At 38.8% G+C, this 22,517-nt stretch overlaps 1 protein-coding gene across 1 annotated transcript in view; it reads right to left on the bottom strand.

Annotated features, from left to right (window-relative positions):
• Pard3b (par-3 family cell polarity regulator beta) overlaps positions 1-22,517 on the bottom strand; it is a 993,910-nt gene that overhangs the window by 615,607 nt on the left and 355,786 nt on the right. The window contains 1 exon segment of the mRNA XM_036173329.1: positions 5,688-5,859. Within this exon segment, the coding sequence (XP_036029222.1) occupies positions 5,688-5,859 (172 nt within the window).

The raw sequence follows: 22,517 nt of genomic DNA, 5'->3' as shown, positions 1-22,517 counted from the left end.
GGTGATGGCTACTTAACAAAGAACAAAGAACAATCTGTGTGCCCTTCATTCTGCATCTTCAGTCCAAGTGGAGCCTCACAGAGGTAAGTTACATGGCTTAGGACACACATCTGGAGCTCTGGAACAAAAAACTACAGGGACTTGGACCACTTCAGTGTCACTTGTTCTCAAGTGACAAGGATTATGTCAACGTTTGGTGATGGCCACATAATGCATTTTGGAGAACAGAGTCTCAGGTACCATTGATCAAAAAGGCAGCATGAGGAGTAGACATGGGAAAGGTAGAGAACTCTTATTCGGCCAAACTTCAAAGTAAAATCTGCCCGCATGACCTTATATGTAGAGACCTGAAATATCAGTGAAGGTGCAGAGATAATCACATTGTAGAAGAAAAGTATCACAGGGCTACCATTAGCATATTGGTTTGTTGTAAGATCACACGTACATGCACGTATACTGCCTATGTGAAAAGAGAAAACAACAACAAATAGCCAGCAACTCATGGGATTTAAAAGAAACTTGAAGCACCTCAATTTTCTAGTCTTGTTTCCTTTATTAGCTTTTGATGTACAATTATTCATAGTATTTGTTTATTAATTTACACTTTATCTCAATTCCAAAAGGATACGAAGTGTTATTATTATCACATATAGTATTTAAGGGGCATGGATAATTGAAACATACAATTCATCAAAAATACCATGCAATTGAGGGAGCATGGTGATAGAGAAGCAAAGTACTAGTCTAGTTGCTGTTTTTAACCAACTAGTCATTCAACACCAGAGCACACAATGAATTGATGTTTTCACATATTCATTTGTCAAATGGTGTCAATCACCCAGACAATTGTAAATTCTAAGTCTATATTTATAAACTTTATTCCAAGAGTGCATAATTCCTTAAAGGTGAGTATCCTTGCTATGAGACTTCTACGAAGTGTCTACACTCCATTTGCTGTCTAGTAACCAAACTCCTGTACTCTTGTGAGCATGGTCTACTATTTAACCTGCTGGTTATATCTATCCTACTTGTTCAGAGATTGATCATGAATCCAACCCCATCTAGAATGTAAGCAACCAACAATGTTATTGTTAATTAGGAGCAAACGCTCATCAAATCACTGAACTATCATTAGAAGTACTAAAGGGCTCTAGAGGGTATGGGGGAAAATCTTGAACAAGATAATTTCAAAGTCCAAACGGATTCTATGAATATATCTCTCTACAATTCTAGCTGTTGTTTCAGCCAATAGATTTTTTCTCTTAAATAGGCTGTTGTATTAGCAATTTCTAGGATGTATAATAAAAGATGATAATAATTTGTTATAACTGAGTCTGGGCCAGTCACTTAATCATTAGAGAATCTATTAGAAAATTTGTGGTAGAAATAATTTAGATAAATGAGGTTGGAATTATGTTATTGCCCCTTGGTTTAAAACTTTGCTTGCAAATTAAATATAAACATACAAATACATATATAATTAATTTATAAGACAAGGAATTGTAAATTTTTTAGGTTGGGGTAATATTTTCATTGGTTAGATAATTGGAAGCTACCTGCTTATAACACTGTATATAACACTGTATTAAAGATTTAGACAAAGCTTTACAGAAAAATAGCATTTAAGATTATACAGAAGTAGCACATTTTACCAGATAAACAGAGACAAAGTGAGGAAATGTGAGCAAGATTTGAACACAAAGACATTAACATTTCACAGAAATTACTAAATGGCAGATAGTTCTTGGTGGCTATAGATAGGTTAAGCAACTATGAAAGGTGATCAACAAGAAAGCTATGTGGCAAGAAGCCATGAAGGCCTAGGGCTCAGTGGTTGGCATCCTTCATGTCTAAGCATCCTTCATGATGAACTGCTGGAAGAGAAAAACTATTCCTCTTCAGACACCCCCTCCCTGTGTTGATATAAGCAGGAGCACAGGGTGTGCCTCACAACATACCAAGGTCACACCCCAGAAGAGCCATGGCCAAGCCAGCTCCATCCTGAGGCAGGACATGGCCAGACCCTGTTGTGAGAACACTGATACCAAAGCAGAATGGGTAGACACAGAACTGAATGCATTACACATTTCTTTAACTTCTCTACCAGAATAAAACCCCAAGGTTTCCTGTAAGTAAAAGAAAGTATTAGAAAGACAATCATCTTGCTAAATTTGGTCCAATTAAGAAGCTATGTATGATGGTCAAATTTCACTGTCACCTTGACCAGATTCGGAATCACCTAGAAGATACATGTCTAGATGTGCCTTTGAGTTGTTTACCTGAGGAGGGAAGACCCACTCTGAATGTGGGTGGTACCACCCAATAGATCTGGGATGTAGACCTGAATGAAAAGAAGGAAGGAGAAAACATGTTTCATGTATTTGGTGACCTCGGCTTCTTAAGCATAAATTTACTGTGGCCCATTGCCTGGTACTCCTGTTAGTGGCTTTGTTACAGAAACAAGCAACATGAATGCTATCTCCTGTCATTACTTCATCTACCTGACTAAATGAAGTGGACGTGTAGACCTGGATGTTTGGCCCTTTCCGGGATTTGGTTTACAATCACAAAGTAAAGTCCAAGAAAGTTTTATCAGTATTTCTATGAACAGTATCTCAGAAATCATAGAGTGAAATTGTTCCTAACACTTGAGCCAGCAAGAGTTCACATCCTGGCTTTGATGCCTGATCAATATGTGATTTGGATGAGCTACTAAACTTCTCTGCCCCAACTCCTATTCTCTGAAAAAAGAGAATATTAAAACACAATAGCTAACATTAAAGGAGTAAGAACCCATAAAGGAGTGAGGGTTGAAGTCATTCGGTGTAGACTCTTTACGTCAGGGTCTGATATGTAGTCCTACTGAACAGACACAAAATCAGTCTCAAAGAAGAGGGGTTGCGGAGATAGTTCAGTGGTTGAGAGAGTGCACTGTAGCGGACCTGAGTTTGGTTTCCAGCATCCATATCTAGTAACCCACAACTGCTTGTACCTACAGCTTTAAGAAATTGACCATCCTGTTCTAGCCTCCATGTAATCCACACACATGCATGCACATGGGTGTGTACACATACACATACACACACGTGTACACAAATAAAAATAAAATAATGAATCTTTTAAAAATAGAAACAGAATCTATTTTTGCAAGGAGGAGAATTTGAGTTGGTTCTTCTTCTTGGATTCAACATCACTCTTTTGATCAGACAAAAAGAAACCATGAAAAAGCAGAAGACAAACAAACTTTCCACCCTGAAAAAGCTCGTAAGTGAAAGGTGAAAACAAGTTTCCAGAGGCAGGGATACCACGAGTCGCAGCCTTTTGAAGCTCATGGCACTTGCTTATAAATAGAATATTAAAACAAGCAAGAGCAATTTTCTCCTTTCGTCTTCCCTTATTGCCTAATTTTCCTCTCATACCATTTGCATAATGGATAAAAAGGCATCCATTATGCAAATGAACGATGGGGCTGCAAGGTTGCTGAAGCCAGGAGCCTGGCTCCAGAAGAGGAGAAGCCGCCAACCAGCCCTTTGCCATCTATGTTCTAGCACACTGCTTTGTTTGCCTGATTCCAAAATATGCAGGAAAATGTAAGACCGTAGGTCATTAATTCCCTTTTGGTTTGTTTTAAAAGGGATACTACAAATGCTTTTCAGAAAACTGAGACAAAACAGGGTTATTTGGTTTGCTCATCTATCTATCTATCTATCTATCTATCTATCTATCTATCTATCTATCTATCTAAAATAAACAGTAATTTTATTTATTTATCTATCTATTTATTTATTTATTTATTTATTTATTTATTTATTTATTTAGAGACAGTATCACACTATGTAGCTTTGGCTGTCTTAGAACTCACTATGTAGACCAGAGTGGCCTTGATCTCACAGACATCTGTCTGCCTCTGACTCCTGAGTCTAGGATTAAAGACATGTACCACCATGGTGGACAATAGTAAATATTGAATTTCAAATGAGGGGCAAAAAGAGCTATGTATAAGTTTTACAATTTCAATATTTCCATTTAGTGTGTGTGTGTGTGTGTGTGTGTGTGTGTGTGTGTGTGTGTGTACTATTTCATGCATTCCTAGGTATATCTGTGGAAGTCAGAGAGCAACTAACATAGTTGGCTCTCTCCTTCTACCTTGTGGGTCCCAGGGAGCAACATAGTTCAGCTGAGATTCATTTTGGATGAGGACTCAGAAGCTTGCAGTCTGAGGAAACAAGATCAGCTAAGGAACTAGCTAGGTGAGGTAGCTGTAGCTTGTTCTGTGTCTCTGATCTTCCAGCATTCACCCCAATCCTCGGGTTTGATTTTATTAATAAGACTTTTAAGATTCCTGCTATATCTGGCACCCAATGTTTGTGGTTCAAATTCATGAAAAAGCTACTAGCCTGTGGCCTTGCTGGCCCCAGGTCAGGCCCAGTTGTGGTGGCACACACCGGTTGGATTTGCTGAAGAAGGCAGAGGCAGGAGGACCCTGAATTGAGGCTGGCAGCCTAGGAGGCTTGCTAAGGAGAAGCTTTGGCCAGGGCCCAGACACAAGTAGGGCCATGGAGGCAGCAGCTGCTGCTCCGAGTTGCCCGATGTTTCTCATCATGTTGGTGACTTCAGTGATGCTGCTACCTGGGACAAAAGGTCTACTACTGCTTGTTCAGAGAACAATTGCCTGGACCATCGTGTTACAAGAAGGCACCGGCAAAGGTCAGTTTGGAAAAGTTTGGCAAAACAAATGGTGGGGAGAGATTGCTGTGAAGATTTTCTCTTCTAGGGAAGAACCTATGGTCCCTGTGATTGACAGCAAGTGTCTTTATCAGCCTATCCTTACCAGGCAAACTGCCACAATTCGAAGTGCATGTTCTTCTCCAAGAAAGAACAGATACTTTTTGAGAAGTGGGGACTGTGTCTGTCCTGCCCGAGAATTAGGTCGAATTAAGCTCTACCCAGAACAAGGAGCAGTCTCATAATGTTGTCTTCACGATCTACCCAAATAACATTGATTTTAAACACTAGCACATTAGTGGGTTGTCAAAAATGATGTGCTATTAAAATGACCCAAACTTATCTCTAAGAAGTATCAGGAAAAACAGATACATTAGGAGTAGTACTTGACAGAAACTTTAGAAGAATGTTTATTTTCACTTCCTATACGTTCAAAACAAATATTAAGAAAAAGAATTCTGAGCAAAATCACCAGGTAAACTGTTCTTTTTTGAATAAACCAGCAGGCAAATTCAAATTCCAAAACTAACTCCCCAACTGTTTCCTCCAATGTTTAAGATATATATATATATATGAAGAAAAACAGGATGCCTAAGAGAGAAAGAGAACCTTATTTCTAGTGTGGATTCCTTGGTAACCCTTAGCTTTTCCCAAGCAATGAACTTTACAAAAACAGCGATGCTTCCAGGATAGAGGCAAACTTCATCACTTACCGTCTGCTTCCGTGTGATTCTTCAAGGGCATGCAATTGGGAGTCACTTTGAGTTCAAGATAAAAACTGCATCTCCCTACGTGAGCTTTAGCAGCAGTGGAGAGCCATAGAAAAATAATTTAGAGAAAGGAGAAACCAGATGTGTTTTATGGAGAACAATATTAATATGATGAGCTTCACAGAGAAGAAAGTTAGTAAGTTGATGCAATTTGCAACCAAATGGACGGTGTCAACAGCAAAATCCACCTACCTAACTTTAGAGCGGATGGGGTCACTACGATCCCCCCACTGATTGGTTTAAAGGCAGCCAGCTGAGCAGCCACTTCTGTCTCGAAAGCATCTGGGCTCTGTCGATCCACGGAGTTTCCACTGGGGCTCTCAATCTTCTGGAGTGGCTCTTGTTCATCAAACACAGCAATGAGCTGGAAACAAGTCCAACAACACTAATTACTTTGTGGGACATGATTATCACAGGGACACTGTGTCTAGTTGATTGTGATCTTTACTTGGTCTTAAAGCAAATGTCACCTTAAAAAAAAAAACTCGTCTTACTATGCTAAGATGCTTAAATATTCAATAATATGACCCCTGCCATCACAGCAGAAGAACATGATGAAGGATTTACTCTGGTTTGTCTGGTTCTGAAAGTCAGTTTGGGCCAGTTCTTGTTAAAAGAATGAAATGGTTGCCTCTTACCTTCTCTCCTCATCAATCTGTCTCATCATGTGAGTCTCTCTGTCTATCAATCTCTGTGTGTGTCTCTCCTGTGAAGGACTGAACTTAGACTTTCACATACACTAGGCAAGTATTCTACCACTGAACTATACACACAGCCTCACTTGCAACTTTTTCTAATAAGTTATTCTCTCCCAGGATGCAAAATGAGAGCTCAACTTACAAAAGATGAACACGAGAATATATTCTAGAAATGTACTTTCAGATCACATAGGCGTATAGCATTTCCTCATGACATGTATTACTAGACACAATCTAAATCTACACATACTTGCAAACATAAGAGTATTAATAGCTACAAATAATATGTGTTCATCATATATACATGTGCCTCATTTTTATACATAACTTTCATACCATTTTATTCATAATGGATTTTATGGACATTAAATATACTCTTTTAATGTATTTGCATATCTTTAATATAAAAAACTGAAATGTCATTTTCCATGAAAAATTGACATTAATTTTTCTACTAATCACATGAGGCTATGGCACTGTAGGACACTTAAAGCAGACCTGCTGTGTGATTACAGTTTGGGTTTGGAGGCTGCACACCAATAGAGAAATTTCAAATCTTCCTCAATGGCTAAGGTAGAAAAGACCAAATGTGAATTCAGGAGGCAGTTCATGGATGCTACTGTCAATCCCAAGAAGTACAGTCTAACTAATTTTGAAAACTGCTAGTAACTCTTTGGATAGTTGTCATTCATTAAAAAAAAGACAAGTTTACTTGTGATTCAGTCATATCCAGAAAGGCATCAAAGCCCATTCACTGGGGGATCTTGTTGGCAATAGTATTAATAACACAAATGCAAGGGTAACCAATCAAAATACTGTACACTCCAACGTAGCCTTTCAAAAGAAATGAACACAATTATGGATATGTAAATTGGCTATTCAAAAATAATTTTCATAATTGACTACTCATTTCCAGTATGGAGACTTCTTTAATTGGAAAACCCAACAATCCATTCACCACAGAAAAGAAATGCTTACTCCCAAGGCATTATTTTTAATTCTTGAAATTGAGCACATGCATTTTCTATCTTTAATTGCTAGCATTGATGAACTGACTTGAGATAAGACTTAAGCAGATTAATAATGAAAGATTATTCTACTATAAAAATAATCAGCAAAACTAGATCTTTCTAATCATCTGGCTAAAATGAAAGGTTTTACACTTTCAATCTTGGCATAGAAAATAAAATCAATTTTAAAATGTGGTTGAATTATTTTCTTTATTACATCTATGCCATAATTATGATAATTATGATTTCAACTTTGCATATTGTGAATTCACATACATTCTGAATGTTCATTCTGATATACCCATCAACTAGGCAGTAGAATATTGAATTGGTACACTGAACAGTTTTACATAGAAATGGTATCTTATTTTTCTTAGTTCCTTCATCCTTAACTCTCAGTATTATCTATGCACTTTAAAATATTGGAGACAGATTAAAAAAAGAACATAAGTCAGAAATATAAAGCTTAAATTTGATAATTCATAAGTTAAATCATTAGATATATTAATTCTATAAAAACTTTACTATTGTCTATACATTCTATCCACAAAATGTTACAGAATGTGCAGTGACAGTATTACACCCACACATCTAATGGGAAAACACAGTTGTTTGGAAATTCTGTTTCCCACAGTTATGGACCAAATGGCATCTGGTGATGGAATCAATCTTTTTCTTCAGCTTTCAGTCTAGACTTTTAGCACAGACTATAACATTTCCTCAAAATAAAAACTATGGAAAGAGGTGATGAATTACAGAATTAGCTCTAATTTGGGAATGGGAATCTTATGTTCTTAGAAAACAAAAACAAAACAAAACCATAAATTCCATTATTTGAAGATAAACCATTACATGGCTGTTTTGTAGATGATTATGGGACCTGGTTGATTCCCACATCAAATGATCTCTTCAGTTAATTAATTGTGTACTCTGTCGCCCAGTCTTATGGTTTACAGGCTTTCTCACAGTAGAGCCTAGGATCTATGGATGAAACAAAGTCTGCTCCTGGACGGAATGGACTCATATCCTGACTCTCTGATCCAGCCAGCTCGCTCTCTCTCTCTCTCTCTCTCTCTCTCTCTCTCTCTCTCTCTCTCTCTCCACAGACTCACACTTGTTTCCAAACTGGTGAGTCATTTAAGTCATACTCTTGAGGTCCTTGTTAACTAAATGACTTGATTCATCAAGACATCTACATTACTAGGTAGCAAAGTTACAGAGAGACCTTGTTACAGAGGTACAGTGATTAACACAAACTACCATGCTGTTCTCTCGATGAAAGATAGGCTGATTTCAAAGCATCTAGTACATGGAAGAGGCTTTCTGCATCCTCCCCTTAAACCATACAGTGTTACCTCTTCCAAGAGAGACAAGGAAGAGATGAAAGACTTACATTTAAATTTTGACATGAAAATTTTCACATTGGTACTTTAGAGACTACTATAACCCAAACTGTAAAATGCATATGGGAACTGTCTGACTTGATATCTTCCCTCTACTCAGTTGATCAGCTGGAATGCCTGCTGTTAGCCTTCTGGTATGCCATTGTTCTCATGCTACCAACTGTAGCCACATGACATTTCCAAAGTCCCCTAAACCCACAGGATCTGTTCACATGGCTTGATTACAACCTAAGCTTCTGTCCTCACAGATTTCTGTATTTAGCCATCTCACTTCCAGATACACTTAGGAAGGTCAGTACACAGAAAGGCTACTAATTTGTCTACCCAACAAAAATAAAAGCCTTCTCAGGACCCATTCATGAAAACAGGAACAATGCCATTTCTTGACTGTCTTTAAGGCAAACCTAGAGACTATGAACAGGCTCTGGATTATTGAATGTGTTCTTATCAAAGCCAAAAGCATATCCAGGTAGCAGAAGCTAATGCCACCTCTCTCCCTGAATTTAGGACACCACTGAGGACTTTGTCATCCTTGGTATCTTCTCCTCATGTACCTTCCCGAACACAAGACTGCCTAGGTTTCTCCTTCAACTCTCTAGGTCTTCAATTACATGTCCCTTCACTGTCCCTCTTTATTATTCTGATCTCTGAAAATGCTAAGGAACTTGTGTCTATAGTTGGTTATGACTTCACCTGTTTCATGCTTGCTTACAAGTACAGGCAAATAAATTTTACATTTATCAGACTTTCTGACCAAGCTTCAGGACTATGTGATCAACTTGGCATTATCTCCAAAACTGTACAACAAATCTTTCAAAATTCTTTCTATACTCCTTTCTATCAAAATTAAAGGCAATTGGTCATGCCAAAAGCTGTGTAGTAATTCTTCATCTTTATTCCTCTCCTTCAGCCACACATGTTCAATTTCTCAACACATCTGAAAACTCCACCAGGTTTTGACGAGTTCTCACCACTCGTGCGGCCACCAATTTGAATCTAGTTCCTGGATGGTTTCTATGGCAGCCTTCTTGCTGGTCTGTTTCTACCTAGACATCTTCCCTTCTGTGGACCGAATACTCAACTCAGCATTAAGGACAACCTTGAAAACATCTGCGATCATGCCTGTCCTATGTTCATGTTCAGGCGCCTGTAATACCCTCTCCCCTCACATGGAGGAAATCCCACACTCTTTCTATGACCTCTGAGGTTGTAGGGCCTGTTACACTTCTGACTACATGTTTGAGTTGCTTTCTCTCTTGTCCCCAGGACTCTAGGCAGCTAGACTAGTATCTTTGTACCTGTCTGAGTGTGTTCTAAGCTGTCTTCCTGAGAAAGTTACCCACTATATCTTGTGAACCTTACTGTGAAGTTTCCATATCTCTACTCAGATGTCAGGCTTTTGCTGGCACACTATATTTCAGCATCCCCTCTACTCCCTGTGGTCCACCGTTTATTACTCCTTAGAGTTTTTAGCACATCCTTGGTGATTTATCTTTTCTCATCTCTGTCACTTCTTAACTGTCTATTCTCACTTCATCAGAATGGAAACTTCAAGAGGACATTGCTTGTTGTTGTTGTTGTTTTTTTTCTGTTTCGGATGGTCTGACCTCCTTGAGTTAGAGCAATAAATATAAGATAAATATGTGTTTGCTGAATAAAAAGGAGTGAATGATAAGGTAAAATATATGATGAAATCTAATATATCAATTTTAAATTGATGTATTCAAATTCAAAATTTAAAACTATTTTAAATTTCTTAAACAATGTGGTGGGGCACATGTGTGTATATGTTCTATGTGGCTTTTTGTGGAGATCAAAGGACAGCTTTGTGGAGGCAATTCTCTCCTTTCATCTTTCACATAGGTTCTATGGACTGAATTCAGACTAGCAGGTTTGCAAGGCACAGCCCTTTACCTTTTGTGCACAAACCCACTTTGCTGTCCCTTAAACATAGTTTAAACAAATATATGTGTATTTTCTTATTTCTTCTCATACATACATATACACTCCGTGGTGTGTGTGTGTGTGTGTGTGTGTGTATGTGTGTGTGTGCAGGGTGGAAAGTAAGGCAGGCAGCATTAGTAGATTGGTCCTTGTATTCCAAGATACTGTATTTCAAGATACTATTCAATGTGGAGGTGTGCAGCATATACCCAAAGCAGCCTAAGAACAAATGTGAACAAATCTGGCCAAGGAGAGAGAAATAGCATGGCATCATCTCAAAATACAGGACCAGCTTTGTTCTACAAAATCATGGACTCAAACACTCCATGCCTCTTTCATCAGAATGCTATTACTGCAGACTTCCCAACCCTTTTCACAGGCATCCTCTTCTGCATGGCAGCTTTCTGTGCAGGCACATCGGTATATAAAGCTGTTATACAAAACAAGCACTAACTGATGATGCTAGAGAAATTTATTTTAACATAATTCTTTGAAATAAATATACTTTTATACTTTATTAAGGATGAAGTAATTTGGCTTGCTAATGAGATATAACTTGTTTATTTTTCCATAAAATAATTTAAACTTAGTTGAATGTTTGACACTGTTGAATGAAGAACATCTTCAATATTTTTCAGGTTTGACTGAAATCTTGATCTAATACTTAAATGATGTTGGATGATAATAAGAAAATACTCAGTCTGCTTTTTCTCCACAACTAAATCATTGTGGTTTTAGAAAAGCAGAAAGTTTTGTATATACAGTAAAAACATTGCCATCTATAGCACATAAACGCCTGGAATGTGAACAAGATGCTTTCAGGCAGCTTTGCTTGTGTTCTGTACAACACTTTGGATGCCATGTGTAGTACACAATGTATTCAGAACAAAGGCTATAGTGACATCACAGGGTACAACACAGAGGTACAGCAAGAAACAGCCTGGATTCCGTGTGCTTGATTTTAATTTTTGGTCACTATGTTGGGAAATCCTTCTACTGCTGTTGTTTTTGTGACCTCTCACATTTAGATACAGGACTTCACATAGTGCCACAAGACACAGCTTTGGAAGCTATAGTTGGTTGTATTGTTTCTATACCACTGCTTGAGGAGCCAGGAGTAGATTACTTCTCAAGAGCATAGTGTATCTTAAATAAAGGTTGAGAGAACACAAGAAAATGAAAACCTTGTTATGGTACATGTAAACTCTTGTTCTTAGGCTGAATTTCAATTGCCAATGCTGAGTGTTGTTCTAAATTTAAAGATTAGGGATTAGTTCTGGAAAGTACAGTGTCTGCTTCCCAGAGACTTCTAAAATGACTATTTGAGGGTCTCCGAGAAAACAATGAGTCCTTAGTGTGGAGAGGATTTCCATCTTCTACTTACTCTGTGCTTTGTAAAGATTAAGGAAATGGAAAAGTCAACAATTGTAAACACAAAGACTCAAATGAATGTAAAATAACTTTGTACAACTTATAACACACCCCTTAATAACAGATCTGATTCAAAAGAGCCAGGTGTGCAATTCCACTCCTGCACTATCTTCTCTTGGGCTCAGATCTGCTTTTATATTTGAACCAAAAGTCTATGATGGCCAGTTGGATGTTGATCCCCATCAACCAGTAAGGTGTGTGTGTGTTTCTGAGTGAGGAGACAATACTAATGCCTTGGCAATATTCCCAGCATAGCTAACGCTTAGCATGGCATCTGAGACACAATGGTGGTTACACTTAATTTTCTGTCCTAACACAGAGATCATTCCCTGGCCTGCAGACTGAGTCCCACTTGACTTGTTTATCCGTATCCTGCATTCACTTTGTTGTTTCTCTTTAATCTCTTCATCACAGAGCTGACAGAGGAACACAGGCACTACCAAGATCAAACACATCAAATGGGCAATTTGGGGTCTTCTTTTTATGCTTACTTTTCATCACACAAGAATACACAACCCTCAGAGGTACAGCCCTGCTCCTCCACCCACGCCTGCGTGGTTTGTGCCATGGCCACTTCCACGTGGTTGCAACTCCAAGTGCCTTGCCAGTGTCTGCGGCTTCTCAGCTGACAAGTAAATATTTCAAGAGTAAGTGCCACCTAGTGCATTCCCTGCAGAGTCCCTCAATATTCATTTTGTGGTTTATTCTCTTGTCAACCTGTAGCCTTCTGTCACTTTTATAGCCAGCATTTTTATAATCTGATGTTATTATCCTTAGCCTGTGTAGAGAATAAAAAGGAACCAACCAAATTCTCACAGAGCATAATGAACTGTACTTATAAAGGTATTTTTATTAGTAATTGTGCTGAGAATTGTGTGGTTCTATTTTAATTACATGTCAAATGAACTAATGAACTAATATGAAGAAAGGCTTATTTCCCATACTGAGTTCTTTGGTTAAACTGTTGAACTTAGCAAATTGCCATTTTTACTGTTTTCCTCATATTCTATGGTGCCCACAACTGTTCAGTAAAATTACAGGACAAAGAACAGGATCTGACAACACAAGGTTGGAATCATTCATCTCAAGTCTTAATACACACAATTAAGTCTAGGCAAGACTGTGAAATTACACATAGAGGAAGCACAGTATGGCCTGTGAGCGGCACCTGAAGACAGCTGGCGTCTCACTGGAATCCAGGCTTCTCCTCAGAACTCAGCGACAGCTGCCTACAAGAGCCGATTTGATGCCACTGTAAACAAAGCTTTAAAATCGGTCCTTCTTTGCAGCATCCTGACATCTAAAAGCATTACATTCCATCGGAGAAATGAGCAGGTCCCCACTGGACACTAGCTTCAGACTTAGTGTCCTCTGAAGTACTCAATGGCTTCATTCTCAGGAATGTCAATCTGCATTCAGTAAATGAGATAAACCTATTTCCATTTCCCCCTCAGACTGAAAATTCATAATTGGGGCCTTTAGACACTTTGTAGCTTTAAGCTTCAAGCGAAAGAAAGTAACAGGATTTCTTCAGCTGTGCTAAGAACTCTATTCATCCTTATCACATTTTAAAGAGGTTTCTGCTTAAATTGTCCCATAACAACAAAAAATATGCCTATTGAAGAGCCATCCATATTTCAACCCCAAATACATTTACCTCCTTTAATTATGTAGCAAGCTGCTAAGAAGTGAGGTATATGTTAAACACATTAGACTGAATCATATTCTTCCTCTGAATGACTTGAAGTATAATTTTAAAGTGGTGTGTAACCACTTGACAAGTTTGAGAAAATCTTGAATTTGTTTTCACTGCATTTTTTAAATGTCCTTGCTGAAAACAGATCACCATTTATTAAACAGCATTCACAACCCATGTCTACACAGGGGAATCCTGGCTCCCAGGGAGGTCAAGTGGCAGCCATGAAATCTTAATCCACGTGGAGCTGGGGGCACAGCTATGGAAAGAGTGCCTGGATGCAGAGCCAAGACTCAAACTGAGCATCACCAGGACAATGCAAATGTCAGAAAATTTAAAACTCAGTGTGTTTGCTTACATAGTAATAATATTTCTTCTGCTCCAGAACTGAATACATTAATAATACCAGACATACAAGAAAATTGAAGATAAAGTACTTGGGTTTAAAAGGCTAGAGAACTCACAAAGGTGATCCCAATACACTGGGTGGCTTTACTTGCCATTTACCCAGTAGAGTACTGCAGAGTTCCTCAATTTTGTCCAATCTCAAGGGCTTTGAAGGTCTCCAGAAAGTGGGCATTATTAGAAATGAAGACATGAAATATGGAGCCGTGTTAGAAAGGCAGACACACACACACACACACACACACACACACACAATCAGTCACACAGTCACACACATATACAATTGCATGCCACTTTCTTCATTATTTCTAACTAGCACACACATTACTCACATTTGAAAAAAGCTATACTAAGTAAACAACTATATCAAACATTGGAAGGTAAAATAATACATGAAAAAGCATCTTATAAATTAGAAGGTGTCACATACATTTACAATATAACTAACACTCAGCCTCAGTATGTTCAGCTGCCTTGTTTTGTTTTGTTTTGTTTTGTTTTGTTTTATAGTATCCTAGGATTATATTACCCAGCTAATTCAATACTTAAACTTAACACTGTCTCAGAAGCATACCCCTTAGAAAGCTCTTTGCCAAGATAGAACTCGGCCCTCTTGTAGATCGTGGAATTTCAGGCTGAGTTCTCAGTGTAGGGACCGGTCCACTACAGTCAAATGGGGCACTGCTTTAGGCCTGACAATCTAACCTGCAAAAGGGCCTTGATGGCTGGCAGCTTTCCATCCTAGCTTCTAACATCTAGACACAATACTCCTGCTATTGCAGAAGTGGTCTTCCCACCATCAGACCTGAGTATGGTCACAGTTCAGAATTTCCCACTGGCAGCCTTCTACAGACCCCCTGGTATTCCTGTGACACTGTGTCCATGCCTTTATCCCCACCTGTCACACAGCATGCGGATCTTAATTTACCTGCTTCTATCTAAACATAGATTACCAGCTTGAAATCATGAATCACACCACTAAAATAAAGTTAATGAATAGTTGCAATTTTTAAACAGAAGCAAAGACTATTAGGAGAACACAAGTTAGCACACAGAAACAATGAAAACCAAACTTGGAATGTGGGCAGAAAGGGTCAGACCAGAGCCAAAGGCACACTAGAAGATGTTATTCTGCCGATGACATCATGGCTCCTGCCTTTGTAACCTTTGGTGCCTCCTGGGCTAGGACGACTCTCCATAGTCAGACATTTAATATTCATGAAATACACTGAGCAGTACAGCTGACCCTTTACACGTGAGAGAATGGAATGAAGCATAATCAGACATCATACTCTCAACCCTACTATAGTGCTTCCTGCATGGGAGAAATGCTACCCAAGCAGAGGAGCGATCAGTGTTTGCTCTGTATCCCAGAGGGAGGACAAGGCCTCAACTACACGGCTGTCTGGCTTTGTTCTCTCTCATGCAGACATCAGTTCTCTCAGTTCTGACTCTCCATCCAATTGGGAATAGGAAAGGTCACCCCCACAACTATGTGGGCAGAACAGCTTCTGTCCATCCTTGAGGTTCCAGATGAAATTGCATTTTGCAATTTTCTATCTAAAATCTACTTAGTATACCATGATCCCAATTCTGTTTCCTGATAGATTACATCTATGGATTGGATTTTCTTCCAGGGCAAATCTTCTGAAATTGGAAAACTAATTTGTCCATCCACACGCCCAGTTTAGAAACAAGCATGACTGCGCAGTGTTCTCCATGACATCTGGCTGTTTGGAGACTGCTGTATTTCCCTAATGACTGTAATACTCAGTGTATTGCTTAAGTTTTTAGATTAATGAGTAAGCAATCAAACGTGATTTTAAGTCATGAATATAACAAACATACTATTCATTTATTTTGACAAGTATTTTAATTTATGAGACTTGGCTACAAATACAGCAACCAATTTTGTAAAAGGGAAAAGAAAGAAACCTCTGCTTTTAAGACAATCTAGCAGCTCTCAGATAATAAACCTCTACAGAGAATGATAGGAAAGCCAGAACCTTCTAAAAACAATGATTTGATAGCTTGCCAGAAAAACAATGTGCTCTTACAACATCCTCAAACTCACCTAAGAGATGCCTTTCATACACACTTGAGCTGTATGAATATCCTACATACCACAAGCAACATTCTAGCTAATAGAGGTCAGTGTTGGCCTGAGGCAGATGCAGTGGGCATACCTGTCCCTGGGCCTGTCATGCTAGTATCCAAGCACACAGATTTTGGCAGCTTTCTGTGTCCTTTAGGTGGCCCTATATTCCAAGGCACTGAACATATTCCAAAGACGGAAATGGTCGGGACTGAAAATGCGCCAGTGTTTCAACTGATTGGTCAGTCAGGGAACTGACTCTTCAGCATGGAGATTTCAGCAAATTGGCCCAAGTACTAGCTGACTGGCCCCATGACAAGTCCAGGTCCAGTGACGTTCTACCTTCTCTCGCATTTCAGGACAGCTGGGCAACTGGTGGGGATCGAAAAGGTCAGCAGGAGCCTGGCTAGGGGAGGAGGAGGCCTTTCTCTTACATATTCCATTTGGACTCAGGCCTTCCTTGTCATGCAGGGGTGACAAGTCTTTGAGGCTAATGTTTTAAAAAGCTAACAAGGAATTACAGGTGGGTTTAGCTGCTGAATTCCTTGTGAGTGCGTGCAGCTGACCTTCCCTCTACCTTCTAATTGCTCTCCGTTCCTTTCACTGGCGTTAAGGTGGCCAGCTCTGCTGGGATGACTGTTGTCTTTGGGACCAGGTAAAGGTCAAATTTGTAAATATGATATAGTGGGTGCATCACACTTACATGGAATGAAGCCCCGCTATGGGGCTGCAGACAACAGCCTGGGGCCCCATTTCTTTCCAGTCACATGTGGCTTATCACTCTTAACAAGAGGAGTTGCAGAGTGGGGTCTGTCTCTGCTCTTACACTGGTGGACTCTGAAAGGTAATAACAAAGTGGAAGCTTCTCAAATACATTCTACAGGTATAGAAACTATGATTCAGTTCTAAATCAAAGGATGGAATACACTGCTTATATTTATGGCAAATAGAGGAACAGCTCTGAAATTAGGCCTGGACCCCTAGAGCCAGGCTCCAGTGATGACTGGCAGCAATGAGTTTCTAAAGTTGGTCCTCACAGTAATATTGTCAGACCCAAAGGCCTCTTTGGCAAAATCTGAACTTGGAAACTTGTGACTTTTATAGTTTCTAGGCAAAAAAAAAAAAAAAAAAAAAATAGAGGCAGGAATATATGAGGCCACAGTCTCTCGATTCCCTCTAAATTGTGGGTATTAGATACATCTTAGTGCTGTAGTGATAGCAAAAATACAAAAGCTTCACAAAGACATTTGAGTAGCCTGTCCTGCATTTGCCTTAGCTGCACACACACACACACACACACACACACACACACACACACACACACACAGGTGCATAATAACATGACATATTTCATGCTGCATAAGTCATGATCTTTTTTGATATTCTCAATTAGAATTTTCTTATGAGTAATTTTCTCTAATTATAATCTGTAAAAAATGAACAGAATTTGTGACTGAATATTTTGTAATATATTTAAGCATACCATAGATAATTTAGTTACTTTTCCATCCAGGAAACATGGAAATTCTGGCTGTTTTTACAGCATCCCAGTACTGAATGGTATTGAGTTATACCATTTTTCAATCACTACTCATTTTGAAGATGAAATTATGTCTTCTTTAAAGTTAAATTGTTTGATTACTAGGGATATTACAAATAATTATGAGCTATTTTTATTTTTTGCAATGGGATATCTGTCCATACCCTGTATCCTTTTTTATTTTTGGAATTAACATGCATATAAAATGTTTATTAAATTTCTTTTTATATTTGTGAATTTATGTTTCTTTGCTGGTTTGCCTTTTGATTTTGTTTGTGATGTAAATGTTTTCATTACATGCATGGTATTCCATTCACTAAATATCCCTGTTAAATCTTCAAAGGTCCCTTGTAAACAGGCATTCACCTGGAACTGGTAATATTTTATGACGGACAAGCACTGAAACAATGTCGGTCTCATTTCATTTACTACTTGATAGTCTCTTAGGAGAGAGTAGGTAGGAAATGGTTTGATTGATGGGCCTTTGGTTTTCAGAATATATATTCATATTCTAAACAAATACAGATGTATAAAGGGCATTACAAGGAAGACATAGACATACACAATTCTGGTATTTCAATGATGACCTAATCTTAATGTTTGCCACTATTTTCTGTAAATTTAAGTTGAAATTTCACATAACCAGTATAATCTCCAAAATAAAAGCTGGCCACAAAAGTCATTAAAAAATCTTCAAGTTGATCAAAGATCTGTTTTGATTAGTTATCTGTGTCTCCCGAGGTGGGGCATTTAATAACATTTAGCTTTCCTTCTTCAACAGCTTCCATACTTCAGCTCTTCCTGCTTAGGTGAACACATCCCAGTGCCTTGAATTACCAAGAACTGAAACTTCTACAAAGGACTGACTATTGACCCTGGTCCTAAACTCTCATCCAAGTCTTTCTTGGCTGAGTAGATGAAATTGGTCATAGCCGCTGGGGCTTGAGCTACATTTCTCTATTTTATGGAAATGCCTTGGTTCTATTAACCAATCTGATTGCCAGTTCATCCTATTCTCACATAAATTTCAAAGTGGGTATTTATTGGATCTGCAACATGTATGTAACAGAGGGGGTTCTTCTTCCCCCAAATCAGAAAACATGAATTTTCACTTAGATAATCCATTAAATCAACAACTAATGATCTGATTGTAAATACACACAGTGAACTAACAGTGTGCACCCAGCACCATCATGAACTGACAAGCTGAACCTAACAGGTTGCGTGTCAAATGGGTGTCAAAAATGATAGGAGAATCGAGTGGGACATATTAGCTGCAGTTCCATTTTTGAGTGCCATGAAACAGAAGGGATCCACTTGGCTGAATAACAAAACTTCAGTTCCAGCAATAGAGATAATTTGCTGTAAAACACGTGACAGCCACATGCCAGATCATGTAACACATCATTAAGCCCATGGATCAGGTGCTGAGGACATAACATCTAAGGACAAGAGCATCAGAAATATGTAGAATCCATGTTCAAACACTTTAAGAATTTTAAGATGGTAGCAGCAGAAGATTAAATCAAGTGTGAAGCTCGTGTGGGCACAGAAACCTGAACTGCATAGATCACCTCCCCATGAGGTTGGCCCTGTATGAACCATGGGGTGGCCTACTTTTCTACTTTCAGAGTTTCCAACTAATCTCTCTTTGCAATTTGACTTTCCTCACTGATTTCCCAATCAGGAGAATGCATTCTTGCTATGCTTATGAAATATTCCATCACCTTGGCTGGGTTTATGTATCTATTTATAGCCTTAGTAAACTTCAGTGGAGTTAGAATCTTTGAATCAAACAAATCCAGACCAGAGATAAGAGAGTGCAGAGGAATCCATGGTTCTGAGGCCTGGAATGGGGGCATATAAAAAGGCATTCAGTGCAAAAACCCTCTAAGATCTCTTCAGAAAACTCTCCAGTCTACCATTTGCATGTCTAGATCATATTTGCTCATTGAAATGTTGCCCCAGATTAGAGTACAGTTTCAATAAAAGGGAAATGCTAGGGTGTTTTGTTTCAGACTTAAATGCAAAGGATAACCTCTAGGAAAGTTCCTCCCAAGATGTTCAAACTCAAATTCAGCATCACATGAAAACAGATTCACTTCTTCATGGTGCCACCTTCCTCCCTCCACCATCAACATCCCCAAGACTTGGTATCCACCAGTTCTCCTTCCTAGACCTCTCAGTGGTAGGGAATCTAGACCTCAGAGTGAGAGGAACCAGGGCGAATCTTCAGTCACATCACTGTCTAATTGTCAGAAAGTTACTTAGCATCTCTGGGCTTTTGTTTCTTCATGTAGTTAGTAAGGAGAATGGCAGTAGCTAACAGTGAGTCTTTGTTCACTTTGGCTTCTGCCAGAAGGTGTTACCCTTCCCATTAGCCCTGCCTCCACTGGGAGGTATTCACACCAATTTCTCTAAAATGGGAATGGGGAGTGTTAAGGAATAAGACAATTCACATAGACAGTAGATGATAAAGCCAGGAGCAGGAGCCATGAATCACAATTCAGCAACCTATTATTTTGTGTCCAAATTAAGGGGTGCTTACATGTTACACGATATGTGACTTAGTAGAGTCACCCATAGAAAGTGCCCCTTTGATACTAGCTATCATTATAATTGATTATTGTCACCTTCCTCCTCCTCATCTTTACTGATCAATATCCTATTCAACTTTTAGGATCCAATTTAAGATGCTTCCTGGACAATATATAGACTATAAGAGTGTTTCACAGCATGCATTTAATAAATGGATTTGCCTATGTTCTAGTTAAAAATACACAAATTCAACTGTTGTTGGTTGTTTTTCTTTTACTCTAGCCCCACATTGGTATGTCCAAATGTTGTTTGTTTTTGCTCTTTTTGGGGACCTGCCAACTAGCTCCCAAATAAGTCACACATAGAGGCTTATTTTTAATTATAAATGCCCAGCCTTAGCTTGGCTTATTTCTTCCCAGCTTTTCTTAACTTTAAATTATCCCATCTATCTTTGGCCTCTGGGCTTTTCCTTTTCTATTCTGTATACCTTTCTTTGTTTCCTACTCTGTGGCTTGCTGTGTAGCTGTGTGGCTGTGTGGCTGTGTGGCTGTGTAGCTGTGTGGCTGTGTGGCTGGCCCCTCATGTCTTCCTCCTCCTCTCAGTTCTTGACCTTTTCTCCTCCCAGATTTCTCCTTCTATATATTCTCTCTGCCTGCCAGCCCCACATATCCTTTCTCCTGCTTCACTATGGGCCATTCAGTTCTTTATTAGACCATCAGGTGTTTTAGACAGGCACAGTAACACAGCTTCACAGAGTTAAGCAAATGTAACATAAACAAAAGTAACACACATTAAAGTAATAGTCTACAACTTTCAACATAGAAAATAATTCCTAGTTCAGCATAGTGTTTGACAGAATTTTTAAGCAATGATAGATGTGAATTTCATAGCTCACACAGGGTTTTAAAAAAAGTATTCATTTTCTGTGATAGCCTATGCACAAATTTATTAAACACAGAAAATTATAGTGTTATTCATAGGTATACCTCCAGATCAAGTAGCAAGCATCACACTGAAGAAAAGAAGACAATCACAGATGTTGACTTCACAGCACAAGAAAGGGGATTATACACTAATCAGAGCATGATATTCCTCTTTAATTTTGAACCTGGAGCTTCTGCCCATGGGATCCTAATATTGAGATGAGGTGAAATAATTTCCATTTCCACAGAAACACAACATAGTCAGCTAATGAAAATACAGCTCCAAATGTAACCTGTTTCCAACCATATTATTTCACAAGGTCATCTCTGAAGTTGGCAGGAGAGGAGTTGCCCCTCACTCTGGAGTATCCCTTCATGCACGGTTATGATTAGAAAAGCTATGCACCAGGTTCTCAGAAAGCAGCTAGAGGCGTCTACAGTTAATCGGCTTTAAAAAGTCTCCAACCTACAATTTATTTTGTTTTTATAGGGAAAAAAAGACTTGGAAAAGTTTCTACAAGGCATGGAAAAATACCAGGATCAGCAAAGGATAAACGTATTTTCTTTACAAATCCTTGAAGTCAATGAAAGTGGCTTCATAGAATGAATCACTAAAAGAAAAAACAACTATTTTTATTGCACTAAAATGAACAATATCTATAAATTGCTGGGACGAGTAGATTATGAAAGGTGGCACCCTGAGGTGTATGCCCAACACTGGACTTGGAAAATCCCGTGACAAACTTTGGAGTATTGCGGAAGTTTTTGAGGCAAGTCTGTCTCCACCCCTTCCCTCCTTTACTTATCCCTTCCACCCTCCTTCCTCACCTCCTTTCCATGTCCAGGCATGGAGTCTCTGTGTGCTGGGGAAAATTGTTTTAAATGTGTTCATAACAGGGGACTCTGGGGCAAAGGTGAACCCATTTATCTAGTCAAATCCAAATGGAAGCCTGTGGTAAGCACATGATGAAACATGCAAATTATTCTCAATTAATGTAGCTAAACCTGACAAATGTGAGTCTAACATCACACGACTTTAATAGTCTTCCTTCCAACTGAAGGGGGAAAACATCATTTACTTGTAGCTGCCAAATACTATATTCTCACTAATTTAATAAGCAGGCACCATTTTCTCTGGCTGTGAAAATTTATGTTGGTCTTTGGACAAGTTCGGCTGCCTTTTTAAATCTAGTGGTCTGTGACCATCTAGGGCTTTAGCCAAAGGGAAAATGACTCCATAAATCCTCAGAGGCTGTCTTGCTTTAAATTATAGTTTGAAGGCTTCAGGACTATATGAAAGGCTTTTGAACAAGAAAAATCAACACACATGCACAGCAAG

Source organism: Onychomys torridus, chromosome 23, assembly GCF_903995425.1.
Source record: "Onychomys torridus chromosome 23, mOncTor1.1, whole genome shotgun sequence".
NCBI lineage: Eukaryota > Metazoa > Chordata > Mammalia > Rodentia > Cricetidae > Onychomys > Onychomys torridus.
Note: the sequence above shows the minus strand (reverse complement) of the source record. Positions and strands in the feature narration are given on the sequence as shown.